This window comes from Cebidichthys violaceus, unplaced genomic scaffold, assembly GCF_023349555.1.
Source record: "Cebidichthys violaceus isolate CVI_PGR_0920_01 unplaced genomic scaffold, fCebVio1.0.p SCAF_2, whole genome shotgun sequence".
Taxonomy (NCBI): Eukaryota; Metazoa; Chordata; class Actinopteri; order Perciformes; family Stichaeidae; genus Cebidichthys; species Cebidichthys violaceus.
Genome location: NW_027176372.1, coordinates 10,409,144 through 10,428,042, shown reverse-complemented (window position 1 = coordinate 10,428,042; position 18,899 = coordinate 10,409,144). Strand labels below are relative to the sequence as shown.

Here is an 18,899-nt window from a genome sequence, read left to right as displayed (position 1 = left end):
CAGACTTTTTACTGTGTTTATGAACTTATGCAATTTTGTTGCAGAACCATAACAAATGTCATCGCAACCAAAATTGCAAAATAATTTGTCTACCAGCAGAGATATGACTTCATTAAAGGAATGGTTCCACATTTTAGTAAACAGAGAAAAAAAGCTGGCATGATTCTGTCCAAAGATAACAAAATCCTCCTACCGCCACCTCCACAAATAGTTATTCACATATAATCATCATGTTATGTCTCTTTTGTTTTATCTGTACAAAACCTGAAGTGAAAAAATCGAAAAATCCCCTTGTTACACTTCTTCTTTTTTTTACAGATTTGTATGGCCAAAATAATCTAAAATACTGTGTTAATTAATGAGCTTTAGAGGTGCTGGTAGATCAGAGTCAGGCTTGTTGTTTTACCCTTGTTTCCAACCCTTATCTAAGCTAAGCTAACTGCTGCTGCCTTTATCTTCCTATTTAAAGTACAGATAAAAGAGTGGTGTTGAACTTTTCATCTAACCCTTGGCAAGAGCGCTGATGTTCCAAATTGCTGAACTACTCCTTGTTTCAGAAAAGGGTTGAATATGGTGCTTTACAAACTAATGTGTGATCTGACCAGAGAGGAAAGGATGCTGAAATCAAATCAGACTATACTGGATAGCTGTTGATGTAACTATTTTATCTGTGCATTTAATAGATGTCATTGTTGAGAGTGCAATTGTGCCTCTTCCCTGTTCTCTGTGATGGACACAGGCCAAAAACATTGACATGTTAAAGCAGAAACTTACCACATGGAGAATCTTATTCTCTGTCTCATACACGGTGCAGTCCTGTAAAATGAGAAGAGGACAGAAAAAGAGGGAAGAAGAAAACATGAGCATCAGCGTGGAAGCTCAAATATCTTCCTCCAAATAAAAAAATAAAAAATAAAAAACAGGAAGAGGGGGAAATGAGACTGGTAACAGGGGGAAAGATGGATGACTTATTTTTCAATGAAGAACATCTGCAGTCAGCTATTTCATATCTAACCTTCCACATTATGCATATTACTGTATAATCTAGGCGGACTAAAAACATTGGATTGACCAGTTCTGGATCTGCTCCACTGCTTGGAGCCTCCGCAGGATTTAGAAACTACCCTATTCGAACATAACAGATTGTTATTTAACGATAGCTGATAGTTAATCTATTTCTGGGAAAGCAGCCCACTGAATCCACCACATGTGCATGGTAGCCGCTAATTCATCCATTTGATGCATTAGTGCGGGCGCTGCTGCCACCTTTGTCTGTGCCGCTGCAGCCTGGCAGCCACATGTTCATTTGGCCCATTGTGGACCTATACGGTGGCCCCTTTCTCCTCTCTCTCCTCTGGCCCTTGTAAGTTGGGGGTGTGTGGGGGGGGGAGTGTTATCTGCTTGGCTCCAGGACTCGCTCCGGGCACATGCACAAACACACTCTCGCACACTCTAAGCGGGCTCTTACAAGAGAGGACGTGGATGGAGTCCAGGAGAGCAGACATACTTTCTGTCCAAACAATGAGATTTCTGCAGTATCAAGCGTGTGTGTGTGTGTGTGTGTGTGTGTGTGTGTGTGTGTGTGTGTGTGTGTGTGTGTGTGTGTGTGTGTGAATGCACTCCCAGTTTCATTTTCTAAAAAAGTGCATTTGTGTGTGTAAATGTGGTGAATCCACATGAGGGCCAGAGGGGGCCAGAGGGGGAGCAGAAGGAGGACAGGAAATGAAGGGATGAGAGACCCCTAGCTCATTCTCCATCAGGGCCCACCAGTTAAGCAGAGGATGTGGTCCAACAGTGAGTCAATGAGCACTTTGCCTACGGCTGTTACTGAGAGCGACTCGTCCCATCAGCCGTGCCGCACACAGCCGGTGGGGAGTGGGCATATGTTCCACTCATAGTCAAATCTATACAAACAAGCTATAGACCACAACAAGCTGTGTGAGCAGCGTTCACTCCCAATCTAAACCCACTTTAGCTTTGCCTTTTCAAATTCACAATGGTGACCTTTATTGTGTCAGTGCAATGAATACGGGCATAATGGATTGTGTGATGCATGCGTCCCATGCGTCCGTGAGAGTGTGTGGAGGCACCTGTTGCACGATGGTGGTCAATTCTAGGCAGAGCTGCACAATGTTGTTCTTCAGTAATGAATACTCTGTCACGCTGGCGAACGGAGACCTGAAGCAAACAGGAAATAAAAATCGTCTGAAAATTTGGAGAACTTTTGTAGAACATTGGAATATAGCGTCCTGGTCATGATGTCATTCTACATTTTGTTGTTGTTTTCATCAAAAGCTCCCGTTTTGAAGTACAGCGTTTATTTTCTCCAGGGTAAAATAGCTCCCAAAATCACACTTAAATGAATGTGAGCAAAGCATATTCGGCCATTCTGTAAAAAAAAAAAAGAGTTTATTTCCGTCTTGAAGACGTGATTTTTGCCATATTGGTGTTTTTATTTTGTTCTGTTCATTTATTTGTAAACAAAGTAATTTGGAAAAGCTGTGATAGGGCATTCAGAGACAGAGCAATAAAAAAAGAAAAATTCTCCGCTCCTCTCAGAGTACATGAGCAAGTGATAAAGACAAACAACAATATTTGATTTTATATCGTGGCCAGGAGGCTGTGCAACACAGGGATCCACTGAAGCTCAAACATCACTTTATTTGTAAGTGTTTTCTTTTGTTTCGTATGGTTTCATCAGCGGATCTAACTTCACGATAACAACATAAAAAACACCCTTCCTTCCCCCAGCTATGAATTATGATTCTGTATGAAATGTAAAAATATCTGGACCACCCGATAATGTAATAATGCAGCACAATACACAATACAAACAACCTAAGTTTACTATGTGTTATTATACAACACATTATCATTCACAACTTGTAAGACACAGTCAGTTACATGCGTAGTGTCTTTTCAAAATAAACTCCCGTCTTTACAGGAAATTAGGTTTAGGCAACAGAATCAATTAGTTAGGTTTAGGAAAAGAGCGTGGTTAACTTTACCTTAACTGAAAATATGGAGTCACGTGACCTACGACTGACATGACAAAATAAGTCAACGTTGACTGTTCATTTCTACGGGACACAAACAGCGGTCTTCACGTAAAAGTCCTGTGTGTTTCTTTCACTGCCCGGTGTGCCATGTGTGGTGTAGTTACTAATTTCTAATAATAGGTGTTCTTGCTTATACATTAAGATCAAATTTACATCTTTAGATTTTTGTGATTATCCTTACTTGATGAAAACAGGGAATATTGTCCTACAAATGAATGGTCTAATTCATTACACAGCGTGGGTGTAGGTGCGGTCGCTACCTGTCGAGCCAGGCGAGAAGGTTCTTGGCTGCACCGATCAGATCCACCACCGAGGTGAGGAAATCGTTGGGTAGCCTCCGTGAAGCGCGTCCATCGTAGTGTCCGCCCCTCCGTCGGCCCAGGATGAAGTTCTGGAGGTTCTTCGCCGAAGCGTTCAGCTTGTGGGACAGAGTCCGGAGGTTCTCCGTCTCTAGGCCGTAGTTCTGGAGGACAAACAGAAGGATTTGTTTTAGAAGTAGAATCACACAAATTTATCACTGCTGCTCTGCCAACTAGCTGCTTTTGCTACACAGTCTGTGTGGAGATTTTGTGCTATAAATCACTTTTTTGCAGTTATTTGTGGCAGTTGTTTGATTGGAGATCAAATAAATAGTTTAACAAACCAAAAGCTGAGAAGATTATACCACTCTCATATTTGTCCTATATAAGTCCTATTAAGATGGAGTCAGGATGTGGTTAGCTTAGCCTGGAGACTGGAAGCTGTGAGAGACATCTAGCTAGGCTCTCTCCAAAGTTCAAAAATATGACCACAAACACCTCTTTTGTTAATACATTCACTTATTAACACTTTGTATACACAAAACAAAGTGTTTTTTTGTCATTTGTGGTAGCTAGCCCCATACTTGACTCAACAACATGAGATAGCTATTGATCTTCTCATCTCACTCTCATTTTCCAAAATGAACTACAGGTTCATATAAATCCTTTAAGAAACATGAGAGAGCATTGTGAAATAACCCTGCAATATATTTAGGAATAGATACAAAGTAACTTACACACTTGTACTTGTATCTGATAAACTTTCCGCAATTTTTATAGATCGAGCAGAAAAAGTATTTCCTGTTCTCGAACCATCAGTGGTTATTCAGAGTGGAATGAAAACTAGAATCACTATCTCTAAATCTCCGTTAGCTTTTTGATATAACAGTCACTCTCCACTCCGATACAAGAACACCATGCTGGTCGAGTAGCCCATTACTGCACTGTGACCCTTTTAAATAAACACACACACACACACACACATGCAGACCCACTGAGCCACATTGCGCTCAGCGTCCCAAGGCAGCTCCAGTCATGTCCTGCCTGACAGAGCCTGATTCTTGCTGACACAAAGGCTACACACACACACACGCACGCACACACACACACACACACACACACACACACACACACACACACACACACACACATCCTTGTAAAGTCAGATGCACAGGCTCAGCTAGACGTATCTATTCCTCCTCTGCCTCTAGATCTATTCTACACAGTCACGACCACAGTGACTACAAAGGAGAGAGGGTTTCACTGTGGCAGCAGAGCAAGAGACAGAGAGAGAGAGAGAGAGAGAGAGAGAAAGAGAGAGAGAGAGAGCGGAGGAGAGAGCACCCAGCTATGCATCTCACTGAAACTGGGTCATACATACACTGCGTTCTGTATAATCTTCTGTGTTCTGTGAGAATGTAGATGTATACATGAACTTGAAGCACACATGTTTGCACAGCTGTAATTAGCCTGTCCTATGATTCGATCTAAAGCTGTGTGTGTCTCTCTCTCCAGGGGACATAGTGCTGAGATGAAGCAGGGGGAATAATGCCCTGTGTCGACAGTCTGAATGTGTGTGGAATGTGTGTGTGTGTGTGTGTGTGTGTGTGTGTGTGTGTGTGTGTGTGTGTGTGTGTGTGTGTGTGCGGAGGAAGAGAGAGAGAGAGAGAGAGAGAGAATAATTTGAGCAGTGTGTGCATTTGTGTGCCTGTCTGTGTGTGTGTGTGTGTGTGTGTGTGTGTGTGTGTGTGTGTGTGTGTGTGTGTGTGTGTGTGTGTGTGTCAAATCAATACAGTAAGAGGGCAATGCCATTAAGCAAGCCCCCCCCCCCTCCCCATCCCATCCCCTTCCCTCCACCTTCATGTCAATGTGGTTGCCATAGCAACCATGTGTGGAGTGGCCTCTCCTCCATGCTGATTATTTCTACCATTGTTGTTCCTTAGAATCAAGCGCTGTATATGAAATGATTGGGCAAAATGGGAGACTTGACAGCTTTAAATAATTTTCTTTTCCAAAGTAAAGCATTGATAAGTCAACAATGTACTGTATATTCTCACACCAAAGTGTAGCGTGTGTGTGTGTGTGTGTGTGTGTGTGTGTGTGTGTGTGTGTGTGTGTGTGTGTGTGTGTGTGTGTCTGTGTGTTGCTCTCAGCTTGGAAGATCTGGCTTTGCTGCTCAACTCGTGGCAGTTGAGTTTTGTTTAACAAGTGAATTTTTGATTTTTATTGCAGGTTTACCCAAAACAAGTCCAGCTACAATTTTCTGCAATTTGATTAAAAAAGAAACCAGTGATTTTTGTCATGTATGGTCACATTGTGTCTACGCCTGTCATATCAAATGTGCTTTATAAATAAACTTGACTTTCAAGTTCAACTGAGGGGCTGAAATTATAAAACAAGCGAGGTGTTCAGCAGCTTGAAAACAGATTACAAATTATGAAGCTGGACACGGTTTGATTTGTTTGTAATAACCTTTTTCTTTTTATGGGACTGTTTCAAAACAAAGCGTTATAATTCAGAGTGTGTTACCCCTGAGCAAAAACAAATAGACGACAAAACAATTACTGCACAAGACCATCAAGTAAGGTGACAAAAAATCATTTAAAATTACAATTACCACCTGGCGGTTGTATTTCTCTGTCAACCAGTCAGGTTTCTGTTTACTGTTTACATTACGTCTGTCCAAAATGTAATCACCTCATCATTTTATCCTTCAAGCCATTTGTGTGAAATTGACATAACAGCATATGAATTCTTGAGTTTTCAAAAACGTGTTTTGTGAGGTCACAGTGACCTTTGACCACCAAATTCAAATCAGTTCGTCCTTCACCTGCGAGAACACTAAGGCTAAAATCCCTCAGAGACAAACATGCATGCATGTAAATTACATACATACATGTAAATCAAACAAGGGGAATATGATACAAGTGGATGAGCGGAGAGGTCAGATGATAATGGGGGATGCTCCTTCACAGACTCTAGGGTCAAACCCAAATATAACGTTCATTTAAGATTTCCTAGATGGGACATCTGAGGAATCCTGTCTAATTAAATGAAGATAAAAATGACTAGATATAAATTATGGCCAACCATTCAGTAACGTTCACGTGACCAGCAGGATTTTTAAATCAGTTTGGAGTCACACAGGGTGGCACTGAAAAGGAACCAACATGGAACGCTGACTCATCCGTGTGAAAGAGTTACAGGAGGAGATGACGACATGAATCACTTTCTCAGAACAAAAGCAGAAGTGGGACATATCTCCAAAGATAGAAAAGCTACCTAATTATTATTATGGATTATACCAAGATCATTTAAGGTTCCAGAGACTGAAGTTGTTTGTAAGATGTTTTGGTAGAGAGGCAGAACATCCCGTCTACTTGCACGGCTTGTCTTTCAAGTTTAAACATATAAATGTCAGATTAAATGAAAACTCTTAAATCCTGATAGATAACTGTATAATAGAATTGTTGCTGTATTTTGATGTTGTAAGCTAATTCAGTGCTAAAACTAACTCGGAATGAGCGTGATAAGAGCTTGGGCTTTTGGGGGAAGGCATAGAAGCTCCCGGCTTCAGCTATATTCTCAGCTTTGACAATGTCCGCGCGGTAACGTCATGCTTAGCACCAGATAAGCATCCAACGTCTCTCTACCACTTCTTGACAATGCACTCTACGGGGTCTCCTTTACATGCTGCCCAAACACCGTTTTGATTGGGCTCATAGCTTATTAACGTATAATACAAATAAAGAAATTACCATGGACCGTATGAGCCTCTTTATGGTTTGGTAGAAAACTAAGCACGCTACTTCTTTTCTCTTTTTATTTTTAACTGAGAAAGTACAAACAAACAGGGCCTCTTTACGTTACTCATTCACCTCAAGTTGATCAGTATCAAGATCAAATCAAATACAGAATGGCTGAAATAAAACTAAATTGAAAATACATGGATAAATAAAATATAAACATAAAACATCTCAAAGTAACTTAAAGCATGAAGACTCTAATATTATGTGTATAACTACTAAACTGCTTGAGCTGCAATTAACTTCATTTCGAAAACAAATGTTTCTCGACCAGCAGTTTGCTGCTATAAGCTGTTACATTTACTATAAGCTGTATTTAAACAATGTAAATTAACTCTAAACATATTAAAACTAAACTATCTGTTGCTGAATCATTTATTTATTTGCCTATAAATGTAATTAATAGACTGGGCTACAGCAATAATCAATAATTCTGTGCGAAACTGTGGCCTGGATGCTATAGCTGATATTGAATAACAACTTGAGAAAGAAAAGGTATATTTACGGCCCTCGGCTATATTTTGGATCTGAGTTACATTTAAATTAAACAGCTTAATTAAAACAGCTGTTTAATTTTAACTTCAGCTCAGTTTCCACACATTTGAATGTAACTTCAATACAATGACACCGGTGTTTCTTTTAATTCAGATTTTGAGGTGAACAGTCATTTCATTCTAAAATGAAATGCCCACTTCCCAGCACATCTCGCAGAAAATTCACTGCACCCAAACCTACTTAGCATAGATGCTGTGGGGCAAAACTCGATTGCATAGGCATAAAAGAAGGGATTTTTCCACATTTACAGCGAGACTGAAAGCTCAGTCAGCGCTTGAAACTTGCATTGATCCGGGGCCACAGAAGCTCCCCTTTTTTTTAATGCGGAAAGACCAGGAAGTCATAACGGTTGAGCCAGGGGAACAGGGTTTCGCTTCCCTTATGATGGATTATATAGCTGACGACAGTGAATCGTCCTTTATTATCCAAATATTCACGGTGTCTACAGGTATACTATACAGAGCTTCGTCCCTTTGTTACCTGGAGAGCACATCTAATGAGAGGTAGGAGGTCAGGTGAGAATCGCTTTCCCTTGGCTATCTTAAAGGATCATTTTGATTTATTACAACTTTAGTTTTGTCATTCATTTCTATTGATTATGAAAACATTTTACTGAACAAAGTAGTTGCGGAGATTCTTGGAAAACACTGCAACTTTGCTGCAACAACGTCAAACAGGGCAAGAAATGAGCAATGGCATTAACAGAGAAGTTGTAAACCTGCCAACAGTTTAGACAGATTATCTAAACCACAAGAGAGCTTGGCCAAAATCCCTGTAACAATCCCTCTTTACACACGAAAATACACTACCGGTCAAAAGTTTGGAATTGCCTGCAACAAAAGGTTGACGGTGTCCAGTCGGGTGGCTGAGAGGACTACTGTGTATTTGTTGTAGAAAGACCTCTTAACAAATATGTGTTATTTCATATGAAGGGTCTGCTGTAAAAGTCACGTTTTGTACATGGAGAACAAAATGCAGAAGATTGGTTCAACCAGACTGCCTGCAAGGACAGAAAGAGACAAAGATCCCTCTGAGCATAAGATGATTAAGAATAGAAGAAATCTCCAGTCGTTGGCAAAAGAAACTGGAAGCTTAGCATCACAATGAGTGCAGATGTAAATAGAAACAGCTTCCTGTTTCAGTGTCAAGTGTTTCACAAAAATGGAGCCTATAACAAGCTGTAATTAACAGGCAACATGTTGCTGTCACAAAAGATAGATAAGGTTGGGCTATGCGGTTAGGGCTGTTGGAATTGGATCAAGGAATATTAGCTTATGGACTGATAAACCACAGTTTGAACCACAATATTTAGAGCCCAATTGCACCGTTTGTCGTTCAATAAGGATCTAGGGTCACTTACACTTTTCTGAACTGGAAAACAAATTCAATATCGAAGAGTATTTGGGGGAAACATGGTTCCAACACTTCATGGACATCGACTAAATGTACGTTTGAATCATTTAATTCTTCTTCTTTTGGGGCCAAAACTAATTTAAATGTAAATAAAATATATTTGGTGCCTGAACTGTTCTATTTTTGTTTCTGTTAGAATAGCCATTGTTGAAGGAAAGAAGAAGAAAATCAATATAACAGGTGCTTCCAAACTTTCCAACGATAGTGTCGGTCAAAGTTTCTTCCCCAGATCGCAACAATTACCTTAGTGAGGCCATTATTTTATTTGATAGGAATGATAGCTAGAATTACAAAAAGTAAGAGCCAAGTTGTGATAAACTGGAATTATCTTTTTAAAGCTGCACACAGCAGTAGGTTTAGTGATGCATCTTGTCTACCTGGCATCACTATTTGCGTGTGGTGTGTGTCCAGTTTCAGGACATGTGGTGATAGCTGCTCGTTCCCAGGCTGGAACGTCTGAATGAGAAGAGATGCTGATTAGCGTGCACACACAAGCATGCGAGTGCACACACACATACACACACACACACACACACACATACACGCAGGCACAAATTCAAACAGCCCAAACTAATCCAGCCATGTGTGCCTGGGAGATAAGGTGCATCCTGCATACTCTTTCTACATACTCTCTCTCCTCCTCTGCTTCTCTCTTTCCCTCTCACTCTCCCTTCGTCTCTGCCTCTTTCTCTCTCTGGGAGAGTAGCACCTAATTCCCCCTAATTCCCTAATCCTGAGCAGGGCCACTGCACATACAGTCAGCAGTGACCGAGGCAGTACACACAAAGCAGCAAATGACGGGGGATTTTTCTAGCCATTTCTTTAGCCAATATCAATAACTGGTATGGGGGAGTATACAACGACAAATATATAAATCTCTCTACCTGTGAGAATTTCTTCAGGTGTTACATGAACTTACCCTAAATTGGTGTTAAAGTAATTCTGGCAAACTTGAAAGTTACTAATCATAACAATGCAAACAGAATTGGCTTGACTTAAATTAGCTGTAGCTGGCAAGCTAAGTGCTAACACTCGAACCAGCCAGGAACATGCTAACTAGCAACATGCAGTTTTTAGTTTTTTCTCTGTGTTGTTTACTTCCCCACTGTTATTTTGTTCTTTGGGATCGCTCACAATTTCACTCAATAAAAGAGTTATTGAAGAGAAAAAGGCTCATTAAGTTAGTAAGCGGTTTCTAACAGGACAATAAATTTACACAATTTAGTAGTGGGTATTGGATAATGTACATGTTAGAGAGTGATTGTTCTGGGTATTAACACCAAAATATTTTTATGGCATGTATGACAATCGAAACCACCAGAGTTTATTTGGAGCCCCAAAACCTTTGTTTTGAGATTATAAGATGAATCAAAAAGGTAGCTGCTTAAATAAATAAATTACACTGAAATTAAAAAAGTGTGAAAAGAAATATAACGCTTTTCCTTACCTTCCAATCTGTAGATAAAAAAGAGAATGTTTAATTTTTTGTATTCGCCGCCACTCATCTGATAAAATTAATTAACATTTTAAAGGGGTTATTCTTATTTCACTAGTGTCAAACATTAGCGAAGTAATCGAAACAACTGTGTGGATAGCGAGTTAAACTGAAAACACGCATTAGCTAACAGTGTTGCTTAACATACTGAGCACCAGCCTTTTCAGCTAGCTACCTGACTGAAGCTAACGTCCAATATTAAAGCTCATTTTTAACCACCCATATGGTGTAGTGTATGCTGCTGCAGTGTCACCTACTGTAGCAGTAAAGCATTTTAGCTGACAAAGTTAGCAAGCTAATGCTACTTAGCTAAGTTTTAGGCTATTAATTAATGTATTCGGTTCTGTTTTTGACTTGCGTGATTACCTTTTACCACCTTTTGTTTATTAGTCAGTTATTGGGCTCCATAGTTTTGGCTCTCAGTCGTCTCATATCAATGCAGTATATTTCTGGACACTATGATACACTCAAACACTTAATAACACACACATTCAAGACCTGCGGCGGTGCGTCTAGGCCTATATATATATATCACACCCTCTAAAGTGTAAACGACTGAGAGAAACAGTGTCAGTAACCGGGGCTGGCTGACTGACCAGGGCACAGAGGAGGTCGACAGCTTCCAGGATGAGCTCCTGATGTCCTATTCTGGTGACACCCAGCTCCTCCAGCTCCTGATGGGTGATGTGCAGCAGCTGCTCTCCCCCCATCTGCTCCCGCTCGAAACTCTTCACGTACTGCTGGAGACAGTCATCCAGACCTGAGGAGAGACACAGACGGACATGGATTAGCCAGTGCTGATGCATAGTACTGTATACAATAAAGAGCCTGCCGGTCAGCCTCAACCAAAAAGGACAAAATATTCTAACTGGTCTAGTTAGTGTTTTCAGAGATTTTTCTGCCCCTCTGGAGACAAACATATTTTAAAGAAAGTAGGAAATATTGATTACAGACTTGAATACAAATTTTAGTTCTTGTCTGTTATGTTGTACACTGAATCCTGGTTCACATAGCTGCAACACAGAATTAAAGGCGTGAGTACACACACACACAGAAAGTCAATGCGAAAAGTCTGCCAAATAAAAACAAAAGCTAAACAGCAGCCTAAAGCCAGGAATTTCATCAATGCTTTATTGGCAACTTTCTCTCACCTACAAAACACATATCTGTTGGTTTGGCTTTCCAATGATTGAACACCATGCTTTTTTGACATGCAAAAGAATGAAAAGCTATGCATTTTTTGTGTGTTTTCAGGGTAAGGCAGAAGTACTGACTTTCAACCATTTACATTCTGAGTGATTAAGGGTGTGTCCAAAATATACCCGGAGAGATGTGAGCAACATATCGACGTATGACTTTCCGTTGTTAAGCCGTGGCCGCCTGCCACGCAGAGAGCCAATCAGCCGCACATGGACGCGGTGGGTCCGCTATAGTATTGATCAGTGTGAGCCTCAGGCTTTGAACCAAACAAAGTCAGCAGAAAGCACACCTCCCTACAGACCTAATGAACAAGCCCGCTCCACAATGAGCACACACAGAGCAACAAAAACCACAAGAGGAATCCACACACACACACACACACACACACACACACACACACAAGTGGAACTACTGCAGCACACAAATGCCGCACACTGTGAACGCAATCACACAAATACAATTAGGACTGCTGCTGTTATTCGGGGGTCTCGACGCCTCTGCGGAGGCATGTTGTTAAAGAAGAGTGGAGCTGTGAGGAAAAACATTGATGCCCAAGGGAGGCAATGCTGACAGTGTGGTAGCACCTTAACACAGTTGCCACACACACACACACACACACACACACACACACAGTCGCCACAAAAGGATGAGCAGGAGGCATCTTGCTCTCGGTGGGCCATGGGACATCACAGACGAAACGTAAGCCCTGCTGTTGCTCCGAGTGACACGGACAAACAATCGCGTTACATGCAGCACAGAAGAGCAATCGTGACTCTAACACGTCTGTAAGAGGCTCCGCTTTGGAGAGCCACAAGTGGAAATTGTTTCCTGGAATACATTCCCCATGGACAAACCCCTCATATCACACATGTTAGTGTGTGTTTCACGGCTGTTGCGACCTCAAGTTTGTGCATGAAATCAGTGGAAACATGTGAAATCAAGTAGGTACATGTGATGACTTGTTTGTGCACATGTAATTTGTTGTTATCTTGTAAAGAAATTCAAAATGTCTTAAAATAAAAACTGCTTCAATATTAACAAGTGGTGGAATGTTAGCTGAGTATTTACTCAAGCACTGTACTCACGTACAAATTTGAGGTACTTGTACTGTGTTTTAATTTCACGTGCTCTCTGCTTTCTACGACTCCACTGCAATTCAAAGAGAAGCTGTACTTTTTACTCCACTACATTGACAGATATAGTTACTAGTTACTTGGCAGATTTTACAAACTCTATAAATAGGGCATTTTCCTGCGTTGAATACTTTTACTTTTGACTTTTTAAAAATATTTTGCGAATGATATGTTTACTTAAGTAATAGTTTCATTGCAACACTTATGAGTATTTCGTCCTTGTGACATTGCTACTTTTACTTGAGTAACGACGCTGGTGTTTTGATTTCAGTTATTTGCATTGGTTTTTAGGTGGAGCTAGTTTCACAGGAAGGAAAGGTTCCTAAACATAAGGACAGGGCCCCGTCCAAAGGACCACAAGATTAATCGGAGGGGTCGTGAGATGATTAATGATTTAATGGAAAGGAGAAAAAACAACGTTCTACTGGACACAAATCTGAAATATTTTCTTTTACTTTTCTCTGTTCTTTGTTTATATTATGAAATTACAGTTAGTTCTACCTCTACTAAATTTTAAAAGGGAAATTACTCACAGACATATGAAATGCGACAAGGGGCCCCAACTAGACACTGACAAGCCGAACATGTCCACTGGTCTAATCTCAAACAACGTTTTGTATTTTATGTGGTCATCATGATTGTAAATGTAAAATATGAATCTGAAAAGTAACAGTAATAATTATAGCTGTGAAATAAATGCAGTGGAGTAAAAAGTGCAATACTTTTCTCTGAGATGTACAGTAGAAGTACTCAAGTAAAGTACAATAACCTCAAAAATGTACTTAAGTGCAATAATTGAGTAAATGCACTAAATCACTCTCCACCACATGTGCCATTTGGAAAAAATCTGACTTGCACATGTTAATTTGTGCTCTTTTATGTGGACAGTTATCATGTGATCACATGTTAACTTTTCTGTTTTGCTGTAGAAATCTCTTTGAATTGCTGCTCATATCCAGTTTCTCGTCTTTATTCAGACTAAAAAAAGTGATAATTAATTTCAATACAGTTCTGCATGTTTGTTTGTTTCCACAAGAATCCTCTCGGTGACAAATTCTTCACTAAGACTAAGTGCACTGCTACATTCCAGCATTATATTCAAATTAGCTGTTTGTCTCTGCTTTCAGTGCAAAATGTTTATTACAGTGGGGAAAATAGTCTAGAGTGGTCTAATAAATCATCACCAGTGTTGGAAAAAGTGGGCTGACCGTTCAGAATTCTTTAGCTAGCCAGCAGCTTTAAATCCAGAGACAGCCATGCAAGGAACATGGAGGCCGAACAGAGAGAAAGACTGCAGCTAATGATAGGACTTCTGAATGTGTGACTCCTGACCCCCCACACCACGCGAGAGGAGAGCCAAAAAACGGTAGTGGCCATTTCTCAGAATTAGAATCTTTATGTCCACACTTAATGGAGGTGAGCCTCTTCAACCAAACCAATACACGCTTCTCATTTCCTCTGCCGCTCTCACATGTCCTCCCCCGTCTGCCTCTCCCTCTGGGAGAGGCAGACGGGGGAGCGACGGGGGAGCGCTTTTTAATAGCAGCCATGTCGTACGTTGTGGCACGTTATGTCGTCATGCGAATGCAATATCTGACCATAATTCCAAAATGATGCCATTGCAATATCTTAAGTGCGCGTTTAAGATTATCTGCAGGGAGAATGAACAGTATGACACTTCTTATCCTGCTCGTGACTTCAGTCCTCTTCCTGGTGTCTAATCATTAATAGTTGCCCCCCCCCCCCTTTTTTTTTTTAGCCCCTCTCTACACCTACAGTTAGTATGAATTATATAAAGAGGTGATGAATAAAGAATCAAAGAAGTCCAGGCTGAGTACCTCTGTTACATCTGGGAAAGCCCCCCTACCATAGCTGTGTCCTACTTCTGCAACACACACACACACACACACACACACAGATGAATGGCCTGCCGAGTTGACAGCGGTGCATCTTTTGTGCCGTTCTCTTAAAGGTATGCTGGCATTTGCTGTTTCCAACGAATCACAGCGCATACACTTGCACGAGTATATATGCGAGCTGCGCACGGACACAAACAGGCATGCAATCACACATGTGCATACACATTGTGACACACAGCTGCTAGCCAATCAGATGAGTCAGAATGCCTCCCCTAGAGGCCAAACAGCTGATCTGGGTTCATCTGCTGAGTTCATATGCCAGCTGGAAATAGCACATGCTGCTCATGCTGCGCACACACACACAAACACACACACACACACACACACACACACACACTAACCAACACATATGGGCGTCAGGTTAGTCAGCACTACACCTCGCAAGTCAGTTAATGACATTTAATTATGTAGATGTGATCAGTCAAAACCTGCACCAAACAACAAGAAATACCCTTCTCTGCCTCCCAAGTGCCTAGTGCCTACTCACATTCACAGTAACTGCAGGGAACATAAAAAACTGATGTAGTGTAGTAGGAGTCCTAGTCTGCGTGCAGCCGAAACAAACAAAAAAGTAATTTTGCATGAGTAATGTCGGAAGTGTCTCTCTGTGTAATCAAGTCGTAAGCTGCTGATAGTTTCCCCTGGGAGCGCTGCTGACTTTGGAATAAGATATTTCATCACAGCTTAGCCAGAGATAGCTGAAAACGGGCTTCCACCGAGCCACTACAGCGTGGCGCTGCTCGGCGGCGGTGGCAGGCCACACTAATGCGTTTCCTGTAAATAATGCCTTTCCTGCTGCCGTTCAGGAACTAAATATTGAGCAGTATTTGCTGAGCCAGGGCATCGGCGGCATATCTCACACATCCATCACTTTGAATAGCTCGTCCCAACACACATTTGTCAGTTGTCAACAGTCTGCTTTTTTTTCTTCTTCCCACAGTCTGATAGAGATAATAAGATTACTGCATGCAGCAGGTACTCACAACCTCCTAAATTCTGCTGCGACACAGGGATTTTTCACTTGAGCTGAATGAGAGCCTTTTTCAGGACATTTACTAATAAGTGCCGGCTCTATCTAAAGTCTGGAACTACTCTCTCTCGTGTTGCTTTTCATTGCGAGTTAAGGGATCCTGCATGAATACACATCAGTGTCATAACTATTTTTGGTTGCTTCACTTAAGAGATTCCTGTATTTGTATTTTTGTCTTTGCTCTTGTCACTAGTTTCCATTGGACGGGACTCATTTGGGAATGAGCAGAGTCATCTTTTTTCATCCACCAATCAGAATTCAGCAACATTTGAATCCAAATCTGATGCCATTGGTTTGATGTTTGCTAATGTTGCCGGGCCACTCTCAATCAAGTCTGATCAAACGGCACCAGCACAGTCCCCATGAAGTCTTCGAGTGTTGACCCCTCGATTGATAACAGGAGCATCGATCGTTGATCGTTGATACATGAACATGTCACGTTAGATAGAAGTACTTTGGATTTGAAACCAAGTTTTCAGGGGCTTTCAGCTTTAACTATCTCACCAGATATTTTTAACGTTAAGCAATAGTCATGTGGCTAGGGACGGTCCATAATAGTTTGAATTTTCGTTCAAGGACAATGTCAAAGTAAAGAAATTAAGCTGCCTTCGATTTTTGTTACAAATTGCTGAAAACCTGCCAAATTCAATTTTTGAAAGGAATAGTCAGTGTAGAGTTGTTGTGTTTTTAACAAATCAAAATCAGTCAATCAAAAAGATTCAGATTCTGTAACTTGAGTCTATGCTTTATATCTTAAATGCTGTTAAACTTTACCATAGAGCAAGATCTTTATTGTTTCTTTTGTTTTGCGCCCATACGATGAGGTACACAAATACGTCTGTTAGCAGACCTGAAACATCTCTTTAAGAAACACTGAAGAAATCCCATGGCCCCGCCGACCGTCAGCAAATCCCAGTGTGCCGAGGCTTGAGCGAGCATCGCATGTTGACAGCTTCATCCACATTTCATGCAATTCCCTCCAATCTTTCCCTCTTTCCTGAGCAAAATAAACGCCTCCCCTTCGGAAGACACGAGGGTTGCCAGGCAACCGGAGCGAGAGAGAGAGGCCTCCGAGCAGAAGTGAGGGATCAGCAGTTGCTGCCCCTCAGGTCCCTGCACTGATGCTAGGCTAAGGAGCACACACACACACACACACACACACACACACACACACACACACACTGTAGCCTATATACTGTATGTGTTCCACAATAGAAAAGAGCAGTTACTTTGCATTAACATCAACTGAAATTAAATCTGTGCTTTTTTTTGGGGGGGGGGGGCTGGTTTAGGTCAGAGTAAAGCCTGTGCTAAGAGCGACAGCAGGCAGCTATGACTCCTGTCCCGTCGCCTTGCACCCCCCCCAAAAAGAAATCTGCATGCCTTCAGCTGGAGTAAGTGGTCCAGTGAGTGGGAAGAAAAGGCCCAAAGCTCACTAAAAATATTCCTACTGTGAAATATTTATCACATCATGACAGAATATTCTTAAGGCCGTGGCATTTTCGCTCCCCGGTATACAGGCTTTCAAGTGCGCCACAGCCTCCTTCTCGCCGAAATCCTGCTCGCAAGGAGGTGTCAAGAGGCAATCTGAAGGAACACGAGGACAGGAAACAGGGTCAACTGGCAAAGCTGCGAGGAGTTCAGAGGCAGAGCTCAACTCTGAGGATCTAACCGACCTCAGAGAATCTGAAGTGACCCTGACCCCAGCAGAAGTAACATGTTAGCATGAACTTTAGCTTTACCTATCAAGAGAGAGCGTCAAGGAAGCATACTTTAATGTCACATGTTGACATTAAAGCTGTTCCGCTAAATATTTTTGAATCAACGAGGGATCAAATGATGGCGTGTTAAGTAAAAGGGGTCGAACCCACGGACAATTATCACTCGACACACGTTCCCCTCAGTTCTATGGATAACGTTCAGCTCATTGTTTCGGTTTTTACAGACGCAACTTTGCCGTTTCGATCCACTATCATGGCTCTCATCTGCGACATTTCCCAAACACATCAGGCAGCAGTTTCCACACAAAAACAAACTAAAAAAGGCTCAGGTGAGCCTACTGAACACTACCTGCCCATGCAGCACCAAACAGCTGACAGACAAAGTTAGCGCCTAGCTGGGGAAGAAAAGTGTAGCATTCAGCTGCGAAAGATACACCGAATATTTTTCCCAGACGTTGGTGGAGAGAAAAACAAAGCAAAAAGATGAGTTAATACACCACTCAGAATAAATGACAATGTTGCTGCTGGATATCCGGATAAACATATGTTTGCTAAAGTATGCTATAACTTTATAAAGCTGATAATATGTTAACGGTGTTGTTTACAACATTGCCCCAAAGTGGCCGAAAGATACGCTAATGCAGGTTTAAGAATGAAATATGCATATTCCTTTGGCTGCGAGCAGTGTGATTGGTCAATGTGTTACGAGTACAGTATGTGTGCACACACTTCGCTAGGTTGTTGTGGTTAATACTTAACTCAATATTTGCTATTAGTGCCATGTAGTGTATTATAAACACCTCAAGAGCCATGATGCCATAAAGTAATTTATTTCATGATTCTGAGGCATTGTGTTAGAACAAGCTGTTGGTCTGAGCTTAAACAGACAAACTAGCTTTGCAGTGATGTTGACAGCTAAGCTGAAATAAACTGTTAACTTCCCGGCAACTATAAAAGGATGACAGCTTAAAATCTAGTCTAATCTTTTAAGTCAGGGTTTAACAACATGCGCTGGCTTGTAAACCTAGCAATTAAGTTGTCACGTCAATTTGAATTTTCACACATTTGGGGACATTTTTAGAAAAATCCCCAGTGGCCCTCGTCTGCTGCATCGTGCGATCTCATGTGGGGTCCCGACCCCCAAGGTTGGGAAACTTTGCACCAAGTTAATATATGTGGTCGTAAAACTGCAGCCCCCCCGGAACAACAGGTGCAAAATCCACCCAGTAAAACACATACGAGAACACACACACACACACACACACACAT

At 41.4% G+C, this 18,899-nt stretch overlaps 1 protein-coding gene across 4 annotated transcripts in view; it reads right to left on the bottom strand.

Annotated features, from left to right (window-relative positions):
* Window positions 1-18,899, bottom strand: part of si:ch211-26b3.4 (connector enhancer of kinase suppressor of ras 2) — a 57,271-nt gene that overhangs the window by 32,950 nt on the left and 5,422 nt on the right. For all 4 annotated transcript variants that reach the window (XM_068714344.1, XM_068714346.1, XM_068714347.1 and 1 more), the window contains exons 2-5: window positions 11,224-11,387; window positions 3,320-3,522; window positions 2,091-2,178; window positions 775-816 (exon numbers count right to left, since the gene is read on the bottom strand). In XM_068714344.1, the coding sequence (XP_068570445.1) occupies window positions 775-816; window positions 2,091-2,178; window positions 3,320-3,522; window positions 11,224-11,387 (497 nt within the window). The remainder of the gene's footprint in view (window positions 1-774; window positions 817-2,090; window positions 2,179-3,319; window positions 3,523-11,223; window positions 11,388-18,899) is intronic.